Raw genomic sequence first — 14,532 nt, 5'->3', positions numbered from 1 at the left:
CCTATCTCACAAGGCTCGAGACGAGACAGACTTATTCCTCTGCATCTTTCTGGCAACTGAGAGAATCTTGATTCCAGTATATGTAAACTGAGGTCATTCTTATTGAGAATAATCTTTAAAATAAGAAACTGATAAATGGGGAATAGAAAAGGGAGGTAGAGTAGAAGGCACAACAGGAAAGAAGCTGTGCAATAAAAATCTGGAAAAGACGAAGAAAGCCAAGGGACAGTCTCACCTCCAGACAGCCTGCAGGCCAGCAGGAAGTAGTTAAGTAATTTGACAGTTCCTCAATTTAACTTCTAATATGGAACTACTCTGGGGGTGGGAGGAGCTGAGAGCTATGCAAAAGGGCTGACAGAACAATTGGCGGTATGGAGCTGCCATTCAAAGGGCCGCTACATATCACTGAGCACTGATGGTGAAGCGTGAGAAGTGCCTACTCGAATAGGCTAAAGAAAGGTTATCCTAAGTGTTTTCCATCTCAGGATCCAAGAATACTCTTGTTTGAGACCTTGGTGGAATATGGGAGGAACCAGAGAATGACATTAAAAACCATAATGCCACCTAACATTTGAATGGAGGAACAGATATGGAAAATGCCTCTATGGACGTGCAAATAACCAACAGATCAAGATAAAGTCAAAAGTGTCTATTTAAAATTATTGAGATTGGCCAGGTGTGGCAGCTCACACCTGTAATCACAGCACTTTGGGAGGCCAAGGTGGCCAGATAGTTCAAGGCCAGCCTGGCAAAAATAGTGAAACCCCATCTCTACTAAAAATACAAAAATTAGCTGGGTGTGGTGGCGGGTGCCTGTAATCCCAGCTACTTGGGAGGCTAAGGCAGGATAATTGCTTGAACCCAGGAGGCAAAGTTTGCAGTTAGCCAAGATATCACCACTGCACTCCAGCCTGGGTGACACAGTGAGATTCCATCTCAAAAAAAAATATATATATATACACACACACACACATATATATAAAAAATATATATGTGTATATATGTATATACACACATACATATAATAAAATTATTGAGATAGAAGAAGATGCTAGAAAACTTTTAGCTAGCAAAAAGTGGCAAACAAAATTAAATGTATCATATCCTTTGTCATAAATTTAATCTTTTTTTTTTTTTTTTTGAGACACAGTCTCTCTTCGTCATCCAGGCTGGAGTGCAGTGGCGCGATCTTGGCTCACAAAGTTTAATATTTCTATAGCTTACATGTGTTAAAAATTACCTTTTTATAATACTACTTTCTCTAAAAAGTTTTGATTTGCCTACCATGGAGGTTTTTTTTTTTTTGAGACGGAGTCTCACTCTGTCGCCAGGCTGGAGGGCAGTGCAGTGGCCCAATCTTGGCTCACTGCAACCTCCGACTCCCTGGGTCAAGCAATTCTCATGCCTCAGCCTCCCAAGAAGCTGGGTTTACAGGCACGTGCCACCACACCCAGCTAATTTTTGTATTTTTAGTAAGACGGGGTTTCACCATGTTGGCCAGGATGGTCTCGATCTACTGACCTCATGATCTGCCTGCCTCCGCCTCCCAAAGTGCTAGGATTACAGGCGTGAACCACTGCACCCAGCCATGGAGTTTTTCATAAATCTTCAAGATGACAAGGTAGAATTAGATTTTGGTATCTCAGAAGACTCATAAATAAACTCAGGATCAATCTCCAAAAGTTGTCCTAAAGTCACATCATATGTGACATTTTCCAAAAACACGAGGAATGAACCTAGCAAAGCCATGTCCAAGCACTCCGTCATCCACCAACCAAGTAATTTGGAAAAAATCACTGAACATCTCTGAGTTTCAGTTTTCTCATCTTTCAAGTGCTAAAATAGCAGTTCTCAGTGTGATCAGGGGACCCCTGGAAGGTATTTAAACATTTTCATGGAGTTTTGGAGTATTTCATAATAATACTATGACATTATTGGTCTTTTTCAATCTCATTCTCTCAAAAGTATACAGTGAGGTTTTCCAGAGACAATGTGACAAAGCCACAATTATCTGAAAAGGCTATTAAAAGACTCTCCCTTTCCCAACTATATAGCTGTCTGGGGCCAAATTTTCTTCCAAATTTTAACCAAAACAGCATATCACAACAGATTGAATGGATAAGCAAATATGGGAATCCATGTGTCTTCTATTGAGGCAAATATTAAAGATATGCAAAAATATAAAACCATGGCACTCTTCTCACTAAATTTTTGTTTTGAAATAGTTATTTTTCATAAAAATGTTATTTATATTAACATATAATAGTTTCATCAATGTTATTTTAAGTGACTTAATTTTATTTCTTAACTTTTTTTTCTTTTTTTTGAGACAGAGTCTTGCTCTGTTGCCCAGTCTAGAGTACAGTGGCTAGATTTTGGCTCACTGCAACCTCTACCTCCCAGGTTCAAGCAATTCTCCTGCCTCAGCTCCCAAGTACCTGGGACTACAGGTGTGCGCCACCACGCTCGGCTAATTTTTGTATTTTTAGTACAGATGGGGTTTCACCATGTTGGCCAGGCCAGTCTTGAACTCGTGACCTCAAGGGATCCACCCACCTTGGCCTCTCAAAGTGCTGGGATTACAGGCGTAAGCCACCATGCCCAGTCTCAATTTTAACTTCTAATATGGAAATATTGACAGATTTAACCCATATAAATAAAAACTCTTTGGGGTCCTCAATAATTTTTACAGTATAATGAGGTCCTGAGACCAAAAATTTTGAGACCTGTTAGGAGAGGTTTCCCATCTCCAGAATTCCAGGACTCAATAAATAATTTTATGAAAGGTAGGTTGGTTCTTTTTGTCCCTTATCTTTTTATTTTGTTTTTGCTCTTAAGTTGAACACATTCTTTGCATTTTTCCTTATTTTTAAGAGCTTAATATTAATACAAACTATAATAAAATGTAAATCATGCATTCCCACAATTCTCATTTTTCTCTGTTTCTCTCCAGATGTATATATACTTCTACATACTTGTGAACAGAATAGATATAAATATATCATCTATTTTTTCACTTAACCTATTAAACATTTGGTTTTGTACAAATTCTTCATTTCTAATCCTTTTAACAGCTACCTAATCCACTGAGCGAAACTACCATGATTTATGCCTCCCTCTATAAAACACAGACTGCTTTTATCATTGGACGCAGTCTCATATTTTTTCTTAGAAACAAGTGTTTCTGTTTGCTGCTCTCTGTTACTCTAATCTAGACTGACAACTATTACCCTATAGGCCATTCTCACTTCCCTTCCTCCACCCTTGACTACCTCTTCTCATTTTTAAAAGGGGAGAGGAGTAACCCCTTAAAAATGAAAAATCCAGTATCAATAAAATAACATGAGAAAGTAAAATAATTTAGCAATAGATCATCATTGCTACAGTCTCCAACTTCATCATTTCCAACAAAAACTCCTATTATGTGCAACATATAAATATTTACCCATTGCCTTATCATTTAAACAATGGATGACATTTAGTTAACTGTCTTGAAAGGGACACTGCTAAAGTTTTCAGGTTAAAACATTTTTATGCAAACTTCTGAGTATAGTTATAGAGATATTTTATCTGACAAGGGCAAACACACATTAATCAGAGTTACAGCTGTTGTAACTGAAAGGGGCAGCCTTTCAATTATTCTCACACTGAATTTCCCCAAATCACAGATTTATTTTGGACTCTGAAAATAAGAGTAACTTATAATGACAAAATAATATAATGTTACTGTGCTTTTTATTAGAGATATTTTTATTTGTTATGGATAAAGGAAAGATTAGGAAAACTTCAAATATTCTGAAATATTGTATTTCTCTCATTGCAAAGATTATTTCCTTTGAGAAAATCATGGAATAATATTGATGAAAACAAGGAGGATGCAAGTACATTATGAAGTTTAAGCTTTCAATTAGAATTCAAACCAAAATTACTAATTTTCTCATGTCACACTTAATTTAAAATCCTTCAATTAAGGTCAGGCGGCCGGGTGTGATGGCTCACACCTATAATGCCAACACTTTGGGAGGCTGAGGCGGGTGGATCACCTGAGGTCAGGAGTTCGAAACCAGCCTGGCCAACATGGCGAAACCCCCGTCTCTACTAAAAATACAAAAATTAGCCAGGTGCAGTGGTAGCTGCCTGTAATTCCAGCTACTCAGGAGGCTGAGGCAGGAGAATTGCTTGAACTCAGGAGGTGGAGGTTGCAGTGAGTCGAGATCGCACCACTACACCCAGCCCAGGCGACAGAGCGTGACTCTGTCTCAAAAAAAAATGTTTAAAAAATCATTCAATTAATCCAGGAAATAGTAAGCATCCATTGTTTTCCAGACACCGTCAGTCACTGCGGATGGAAAGCTGAAGGACAGCAAGGTCCCTCCCTTCAGGGCATAACTGAGCTGTAGGTAACATGTTATGGGAGTAGAGAAGAGGACACAATCCTAGGGTGAAAGATTAAAAACATCAAAGAAGGAGGCACATTTTCACTGGGATGTGGAATCTGAAGCCTTTTTTGGAGGAGAGACAGAAAGTCAGGGGTTACTGGCATTTCAGTGAGAACGAAGAATATAAACAAAAAGTTTGACTACTCTGACTCACTCAAAACAGGTCACTCAAAACCAGAGAAATGCAAATCAAAACTATACTGATAACATTTCTCACCCATCAGATTGGCAAAAATTCAAAAGTTAGAAACACGTGCCATTGGCAAGGCTATGGAGAGACAGATGCTTTCCCACAATGCTGAGGGGGACTTAAACAGTGCAACCTCACGGCCCTGTGGCGACAGCTAAAAAGATCCCATGGTATGCTAAGGGTAGGAATAGGCGAGGGATGGGGTAGAGCGGGAGCAGTCAGGAATGGAGGTGAAAAGACAGGTTGTGGTTGGATTGGTGAGAGCCATGACGTCATGATAAGAACCTTATCCAGCAGGTCATGAGGAGTGAGTCAAGTTTTTTATGAAAAATAAGGACATCAACAGAGCTGCATTGCAAAATGATGATTTAAACTCAAATTTGCTTATGATTGAAAGGAATAATAAAAGCAGCATCTGAGAAAGCACACTCCTCTTCCTGAGGCTGCCACTGAGCCACTGAATAAAGTGACGAGGAGACCAGGGTCCTTTGTTTTTTGGGTGATGAATTTTTCTGCTTTATTTGAATACTAGTGAGTCATACATAAGGCAGTAAGGCAGAGGAGACGTCGCAAGTCCAGAACGGGACTGCACACTGGACTGTGCCACCAATGAACACCAAGAAGGGCCTGGACCAACAGCCCCACATCCCACAGGCTGGGGAACTTCTTTCAGCTCATGAATCATCAGTGGGGAAGTTGGGGGTGCTTTCCGAGAGCATGTGGACAGCAAGTACTGCTAACAAAAATCCTTTTCTAAAAAGAAAACAATCTTGAAGCCACTTGTCATTTCTATGTAAGGATTCATTTAGTAAGACACTCTCTCCTTCACAGGCCCAACTGGAACAAAACCTCACTTCTAGGTCTCTACAATTTTGTTCAATCTAATTATGCTAGTGAGACAGGCCTCATTACTATAGAGACCTGATCATAATAAAACCCATTCTACACCCTGTATTTCATCCCATCTAAGATGCACTTATAAGATCACTTGTAAGATACACCATTATTTTTTTTTCTACCCTTAAGAAAGAAAAGCACTCAGCCAATTAAACTAACTCAATGACTTAATTAACCATAATCCTTCGTGACATGTGAATTGGTCACACCAGCCTCTTGATGAACTGAAATTCCTTTCATCTATTCAGGGGAACTTGGCAGTTTAGTCTACCTTCAGATGCAATGCTTTAGTGTGACAAGAAATTATTTTGGTTACATCTCAGTAATAAAAAAAAATGCAGCTTCATCTATTTGGGGATATCCTCTTTTTTAAAAAGGCTCTATAAAGCCTCATTTAAAAAAAAAAAAAAAAAAGGCTCTATAAAGCACCTGGTTGTTGCTTTGCAAAATAATACAGAATTCCTCCAATGCTGAATATTTGTTTCACTAACATCCAGTGTTAATGAAACATTCCCCTCTATTCTGTCCATGCCTTTCTGCGTTTATAACAACATTGTGTTTAATGCCAAATCCCAGTATACTCTTCTGAGAACTTTTTTTTTTTCTTTGAGACGGAGTCTCCACTTATTGCCAGACTGGCTGGCAGATCGTGCAGTGGCATGATCTCGGCTCACTGCAACCTCTGACTCCTGGGTTCAAGTGATTCTCTGGCCTCAGCCTCCTGAGTAGCTGGGACTACAGGTGCATGCCACCATGCCCAGCTAATTTTTGTATTTTTAGTAGAGATGGGGTTTCACTATGTTGGCCAGGATAGTCTCGATCTCTTGACCCTGTGATCTGCCAGACTTGCCCTCCCAAAGTGCTGGGATTAAAGGCATGAGCCACTGTGCCCGGCCTCCGAGAATATTTTAAATGACAACACATGTAGTGCCAAAAGTGGACACAACTCAGTTGAAGTGACAACAAATGATCAGCTATGATCAAGTTCACGCATGTGCAGGAAATGACAGCCCATCATAACCACGGCCTAACCAACTGCAATGGTGTGAGGTATCATTGGCTATGTATCTCGACATCAGAAATATTAAGATGTGAAAAAGTATCTTCAAATCAACGAAACACTACTAATCCACACCAAAGTACACAGTAGCAAAGGGCTGCTAATGGAGATTATAAAATCTCCTTAATTAGAATACCTATGAAATAACACATATAGATACACGTGCCAGGCAATGCTTGCCAAACTCTATTCAATGTCCAGGAAAACAAAGTCAGAACATCCAGAAGATGTCTCACTTCAAAGCGAGGAGAAAAGTCATTTCACTACATAGCTGGAGAGAGTATTTTGTCAAATGTAATCAGAGGACACCTCCAGGCATGAAATATTCTTGCTATTCTTAAAATTAACCAGCAATAGTATAATCCCATTTTTATACAATTGCCACCGCCTCGGTGAATCAACGGAAATGTGGCATGGTGTCAAATAAAGTGTTACCAACAGTATCTCCTGCATACATTGATTGTAAGAACGTTATCTACTCTCCTATCTGCTCATTTCTCCTCCCTCTCTCTCCATTCTTTGCTTATTCAGGTTTCTTTTCCTTTTCTTTTTTTTTTTTTTTTTTTTGAGATGGAGTCTTGCTCTGTTGCCCAGGCTGGAGTGCTGTGGTGCCATCTTGGCTAACCATAACCTCTGCCTCCCGGGTTCAAGCGATTCTCCTACCTCAGCCCCCTGAGTAGCTGGGACTACAGGCGCCTGCCACCACACCTGGCTAATTTTTGTATTTTCAGTAGAGACGAGGTTTCATCATGTTGGCCAGGCTGTCTTGAACTCCTGACCTCAGGTGATCCACCCGCCTCGGCCTGCTGGTATTACAGGCATGAGCCCACGGTGCCCAGCCTCAGGTTTCCTTTTCATAAAGATAGGCATCAAATTAAAAATTGCCTGCAAGATGGGTTGAACTCTTCAAACTAAAGTCAATATTGTTACAGGATTCCTGGGGTGATGTTTTTCCGCTGGAAATCTCTGTGGCCCGTGGCACCTTTGCCCGAGTTTTGCTTGGGCCCACTGGACTCGTTCCACCCACTTGGCCTGGCAGGCTGCACTTGGCTCACACTATCAGCCTGGATCCCACGCCTGCCAAGGGTGAGCCAGGCGCAGAGCAGTGAAGGGAGTGTGAGGGAGTGTGGGGTCCGGCCACTACGCACAGCCAGGCATTCCAGCTGAGGGGGAGCAGGCAGCTCCAGGCACCAGCGCGGGCGGTGGCTCTCTGTGAGGCTGCACTGGACCAGGCGTACTGCAAGCTACTTCCACAGCTGGCACCAGCGAACACGGTGGCACCCAGAAGCTTGGAGATGCCAGGAACCGCAGAGCCCCAAGGAGGGTGTTACAGCCCTGGCTTGGGGAGCTCCTACGTTTAGGCTCCCCAGAGGGGTACAGCTCTTTTCTCCTTTCTTCTTCTTGTTGTCCAAAACATGGCAAGCAAGGGGCATATTTCAGCCCTGTTTGCGTTACAGCTCTTTTAGACCTGCCATTTTGTGGGTCCCGAGTTCTTGTCCTGTACCCAGGAAGAATGAGGTATGTGGACAAGTGGAGGGTAAGCAAGGCAAAGAGGAGCTTTATTGAGCAACAGAACAGTTTGGAGGAGACTCGCGGTGGGTAGCTCCTCTCCACAGTCGGAGTGTCCCGACAAGTGTTCAGCTCTCGGCAGAGAGGAGATCCTGGAGTGGGTAGGTCCTCTCTGCAGCTGGTTGTCCGGATGTCTCTTCAGCTCTCAGCAGAGAGAAGACCCTGGCAGGGTAGCCCCTCTCTGCAGCTGGTTGTCCCATCATCTCTTAAGCTCTTAGCAGACCGGAGACTCTGGGGTGGGTAGCTCCTGTCCACAGCTGGTAGTCCCGTCATTTGTTGGAGTTTGGTTGAGTTCAGGGCTTTTATGGGCCTTAAAGGGGAGGAAGTACATGCTGACTGGTCCATGGTGGCCATGGGTGGGCCTGGAAAAAGCACAAGTTCTCACTCCAGTCCACAGGACTGGCAGCCGGACCCCCAGGCTTCAGGCCGTCCCTGGCTTGAACGTGGGGCTTCACCGGGAACTCAGGCTCTTCTACCCAGGGGCCTGTCTGCCTCCTACTGTTCATGGCACCCAGGTGTTCATGCCGAAGGGCACCTGCAGGCCAGTTCCAAGATGCCCTCAGCCCCCCGTGGCTTTCCTCCCATGCCTGTCAGTGCCCAAAGTCTGGGAGGGCTGAGGTGGCAGGCGCCGGCATGTCAATGCTGCCCCGAGCGTGTGCACACCCGGCCAGGCTGCAACAGTGCCCAAGCTTGGCCTGAGCCTCGCTCTGACACTGGAGCAGGCGTTGGGAGCAGGGAGAGGCCAGGCAGTGGGAGCAGACACCTCCAAGCCTGCGGGGGCAAGGGCAGCCTTCCCAGGCCCCTGACAGTGCAGAGATGCCCGGTCTGCAGCCATGGCTTGACTGGCTGCAGCTGCGCCCAGGGAAGGCCAAGCTCCCACCCTGTCAACTGAGAATAGGGCGGAGCTTCGGCCTGTTCCTGGCTCCTGCCAGCTCTATGGAGCAGGCAGCCCTGTCCCACAGCCTCCCCCAATGCAGCCAGCACTGTGGCAGTGACCGTTCTAGACGGGCCACAGATGCCATCAATATGAAGATCTAATAAATAACAAATAGCATCTCCTTTCTAAGGAGAAATATTGCACTTTTCAGAACCCTAAAGTTCTGAAACTTTGGGGAGAAATTTAAACACATTTACTGCTTATTCTAAGTAACTTTTAAGCCTTGAAAGTCAGTCAGTTAGTTTGTAAACCCTGAAGAATGTTAATATATCTGGGCTACTCACCAAAGTATTAGTCTTGGGGTGCTATAACAGTACTGTACTATGTTCAGATAATAATCACAATCACAAATTTGCAATGACAATTTTTCTATTATTACAATTCTTAAAAATATATCAAAGTAGAGAGAATAGTATAATATGCCCACCCCAGCCAGGCACATTGGCTCACACCTGCAATCCCAGCACTTTGGGTGGCCGAGGCAGGAGAATCACCTGAGATCAGGAGGTCGAGATCAGCCTAGCCAACCTGGTGAAACCCCATCTCTACTAAAAATACAAAAATTAGCCGGGCGTGGTGGCAGGCACCTGTAATCCCAGCTACTTGGGAGGCTGAGGCAGGAGAATCACTTGAACCTGGGAGGCAGAGGTTGCAGTGAGCCAAGATTGTGCCAATGTACTCCAGCGTGGGCAACAGAGTGAGACTCCATCTCAAAAAAAAAAAAAAAAAACCTATCCAGCTTCAACAGTTCTTAACATATGACTAATTTGGTTTCATTTTTGCTTTTACTTTCCCTCCAACCTTCATTATTTTGGGGCAAATTCTAGACATACTATCTCTTAAATTAACTTTTCCCCAATTTTTTAAAAATAATGGACATCCAGGATGCTTCCGGATTGGGGCTAGTATGAATATAGTTGATAAGAGCACCCCTGAAAAGTCTTAAAACCTAGGATTAGGTTTTAATTTAATTGCTAGGTCATGAGGAGGTGTCAGATTAGTTTTATTAAGAAACCACCAAGGCTTCTTGCAGTTTGTTGAGAGTACTGGATGTTCCAAATATCTTTACCAATACTTGAAATCAGTATTTAATTTTAGCTATCCTAATAGATGGGTTCTGCTGAATTAACTAATAAACGCATTTTATTTCTCTTGTGTTTTAAAAACAACTAAATTACATAATCCACAGACTTTATTTTGGGTTAGTTTTCCAAGCCAAAAAAAAAATGTGTTTTAAAAAAGAATTAAAACTATATTAAAATAAACCAATGTGTAATTCTCTTCATATCATTAAAAAAAAATTTCTGCTGTAATGTGTTACATTAAGAAAGAAGCTAAAATTTCTTTACATCAAAATGCTGTAACAGAAAGGTGTGCAGAGTACAACACTGTGGACTTAAAAATCATAAGGCATATGAGGAAAACAGAGTTGGAACAACCACTAAAAATCTAGATGGCTTTGTAAAAACAAAAATTATTTTGTTTGTAAAAATAGAGGACAAACAAAATAATCAGCCCAACTAAATCCCCCCAGGCGTATGCACTGAAGTCACTGTCAGTTGGTGTCTTTCCGCCTTCAATCCTGAGCCACTGATTTCCTTCTTCGTGAGACGAGCACACAACTTCCAAAACAGATTGGTTTCATCAAAACTAGGTATTGGATCCAGGGGAAAGCTTAATTCTGTCCATCGATCATGTGAGCACAGGAGCAAAACGTCTTCACAGCCTCTTCACTCAGCTGCAGCTTCATCATCACAGCACTGCACGAGGCAAAGCAGCTCATGGGTCCTTGAAACCAGTCACTTCTCTCCCTAAAGGAAGGTACTGCAAGATTTTCACCCTCTTTCTTAAAATAGTCATACTTTCTCTTTAATTGTGATCACTTTTTTGTTCAGCACAGAACATCAAAATGCTGGGGAAAAGTGCATATGAAAAAACAACGCAATTTCTAATTTGTATCAACATTGTTTTCTATCTGATTCCCATTAAGGAAACACATACTGAAGCAAAACAAACTGAATGAGAAAAGCCCATTTTCAAAAAGGAACGAAAAACTCATTGAATTTAACTCTTGCAGCATGAAACTTTGTCCAAGCTGTCTCATTTCTCGGTCAATATATCAGTATATTCTATGAGTGATTTCTATTTCCTCTGAGGGTTTTTTTTTTTTTTTTTTTTTTTTAACATTTTCATGGACTGGGATAAACTTCTCTTTTCCAAATTTGACACATACAAAAACGCAGATTGATTTTTTTTACAGGAATATGAATGAAGCAGGTAAAAAGTAATGATCACGTTGTGAGTTCAAATGTATGTCATAAGGTTAATTTGCAGAATCCTAGATAGCATTCTTAGAATTAACAACTGTACTTTTTAAAATTTCTTCAACATTTTAAACTGTTATTCCAGCACCAGATTCTCATCGGAATACTCACGTTGCAATTAAATTAAAGATTAGGTTTAGTACCCCCACATAACTGTCATCCATTTCTCAATGTTCATCACTGAATAGTTCTTTGTGTAAATTCCCTTCCCCGTTCCAATACGGTTTTGCTTAAGAGTACCATTCCAGAACTTGATCCACTTTAGCCTGACCTCCAGGAAGCATCTTGTGTGAAAAGCCATGTGAACATCATACACAAGATTACCCCAGAATATTGTGTGGGCCACCATGGAAGGTGATGATACCTCTAAGGCAGCAGCAGGAGCAGCAGTGAGAGGGGCTCCGAGCTGTGACTTCATCATACTCATCTTCACTTACATCCCTGAAGGGCACATTAATACCTGAAGGGCATTCTTGTACCAGGATTATGTTCAGACAACCTCATATCATTTGAAAACGCATATTTGGAGGGCGGGGGTGGGGGGAAATCTGAACTATGTTTCATTAGAATAAACTGAAGCACAGAGATATTTTTAATATGCTAAAAGCTGATGCTGATTGCCATTTATGCTGAAAGAAAAAATAAACAGTGCATACAGGCAAATCTGCACAAAACCAATCAGGCAAAGTGTACGCAAATTTGGGAAGAATATCTCCTCAGATGTTACTAAAAATAATTCTCCATTATCATGGGTGCCACCTTCAATGCTAAAGCTGAATAACCTCTAAAGAAACTAAAAACTGTTTGAAAGTCTGAATTCAAATAACCATGAATTCTTAAGTTAAAATGTAAAAAAGTGTGTAGGTGGGAAGGGGGCCATGTGTGTATGTGTTTTTCGTTCTTTTTTGAATCAGAGTATCACAGGTCAGGAGGATCTAGCTTACAACATCCTTTCAGTTCTCAAACCTTTAAATGTGTTCCTTTTATAGTTTAGCTTTTTATCTTTCAACAATTTTCAGACTTACAAAAAGGTTCTCAGATTACCAAAAAATTCCCATTTTCCCTGAACCAAGATTCCTCAAATGTTAACACTGCAGAAGGATGCTCCTTTATCCTTAAATAGTTCAGATCAAATTTTTTAAAACACAGGACATGCTCTTAAATAATGACGTACAAATATCAAAATCAGGAAGTTAACATTCATTGATGCAATACTATGATCCAGTCTATAAACTTTATTTAGATTTTTCCAATTGTCCCAATAACGTCCGTTATAGCAACAGAAAATCCTGGCTTGTGAGTTCATTCAGTTTTTCACGTCTCTTTAAACTCTTTTTACGTAGAACATTTCTTCGTCTTTTTTAATCTTTCCTATTATTGACACTTCTGAAGCGTAAAGGCCAGTTAGGTTGTAGAAATTCCTTCGTTGGAGTTTGTCTGATGTTTTCTTGGGATGAGATTCAGCTTATGCTTTCTTGGCAAGAGTTACCGGAGAAGCGATATTGAGTACTTCTCAATGCGTCCTATCAGGAGGCAGGCGGTATCAGTTTATCCCTTTAGTGGTGATAGGGATTTTGATCACTTGATAAAGTGATATCTGATCAGTTTCTCCACTGCAAAGTTACTATGTTCTTTTTGTAATTAATAAATATCTTATGGGGAGATACTTTTAGACTATGTCAATATCCTGTTTCCATTAATTTTTTACCTATTAGTTTTAGCAAAATATTTTTAAATTCCTTTCGAGAACTTTCTAGGTAAGTTTAACATTAAGCTTCTTTTATCTAATCTCTACCTTAACAAATGGATGCTGCAGCCAGTGTCTATCCTCTGGCTGAGGCATGGACACTGGCTGTAGCATCCATTTACTAGGTGTAGACAGTTCTCTGAAGCATGGTTAAGATTTCAGGAACGCACTCATTCCAGCCTCTCGGTCAAAACCACCAGAAGGAAATAAAATCCATCTTTTTCTAACATGAAAATGGTAGTGTACCCTTGAGGGATTTTATACTGGCAGGTGAGAGCTGTATAGTGTTCCCTGTCACCAGCACTCAGGAAACAATGCAGTACAGTTACATAGTTTTATATCAAGATTCCCTTATCTCATGGTTTCAAGAACTCCTCTGAAAAAGTAATATATGTCCTGTAACAAAAATGTACACACTTGTTCTTAAACATTTTTCTTTAAAATATTTCATTTTTTTCCAAAAAGACACCCCCCCCACCCCGCCCCCAGTTCCCCCATAAAAGAGTTTTCAGGTGAATTTTTACCCGCCGGTTTTACTCATCCACTCCCCACCACCACCTTTAAAGCTTTTTTCCTCCCCTACTCAAGACCTTACTAGACTGGAAGCAATCTGGCAAAATCTGTTAGAAGGTGAAGAGAGGGAAGAGCGCTCTTCTAGCCCTAGATTCTATAAAACTGTCCTTACCTGCTGTGGAAAACAGGTGCGGACTGAGTGCTCTGTGTAACCAAAAGATGGCCCTTCAAAGACAGCTGTTGGGAGCTTCAGAACTTCCTTCAGAAACTGGTCAAACTTGCTAAATATCATTAAGCCATTGGAATCTGACATCTGGGAGAAAACATCTATGAGAACAAAACCAAATAAAGTCAAGCTATAAGGAAATATCAGCTTTTTATAAATGGCTCTATGTCATTTGTATACCAAACAAAAAGTATCATTAAAAAAGTATCATAAAATTATTGTGACTTTTAGTTAATATTAAAACTATTCTCATCCTTATTAACACTGTGTGGCTACCCTGCAGACGAGGCCCCTCTCTTCTACTCACTTAATATTCTACCTAAACATTAAATCAAATAACCATTAATGTATGACTACCCTACTATTTTTGAGTGTTTAAAACTAGATGATATATAACTTTTATTTATTTATACCTTTGTTCCAAGAAGAATTTGCAGCAGCATATCTTCATCTCTTAGTATCGCCACATGTGTTTATATAAGACATATGTATGATTGAGTATATAAACATATTAGCATCTTGGTGATAGGGTATGAGAAATTGTATTATACTTGTATATTCTATACTGATGATGTAATGCATGCCTGTGAAAGAACACATCTGAAGGAGCCATAGAGAATATTTAAAATA

At 40.9% G+C, this 14,532-nt stretch overlaps 1 protein-coding gene across 19 annotated transcripts in view; it reads right to left on the bottom strand.

Annotated features, from left to right (window-relative positions):
- The window catches only part of DTNB (dystrobrevin beta), a 303,400-nt gene that overhangs the window by 203,861 nt on the left and 85,007 nt on the right, over positions 1-14,532 (bottom strand). For all 19 annotated transcript variants that reach the window (XM_050753639.1, XM_050753647.1, XM_050753643.1 and 16 more), the window contains one exon: positions 13,849-14,003. In XM_050753639.1, the coding sequence (XP_050609596.1) occupies positions 13,849-14,003 (155 nt within the window). The remainder of the gene's footprint in view (positions 1-13,848; positions 14,004-14,532) is intronic.

This window comes from Macaca thibetana, chromosome 13 (genome assembly GCF_024542745.1).
Source record: "Macaca thibetana thibetana isolate TM-01 chromosome 13, ASM2454274v1, whole genome shotgun sequence".
In the NCBI taxonomy this organism is placed as follows: domain Eukaryota; kingdom Metazoa; phylum Chordata; class Mammalia; order Primates; family Cercopithecidae; genus Macaca; species Macaca thibetana.
This window is presented reverse-complemented; position numbering and strand designations above follow the sequence as displayed.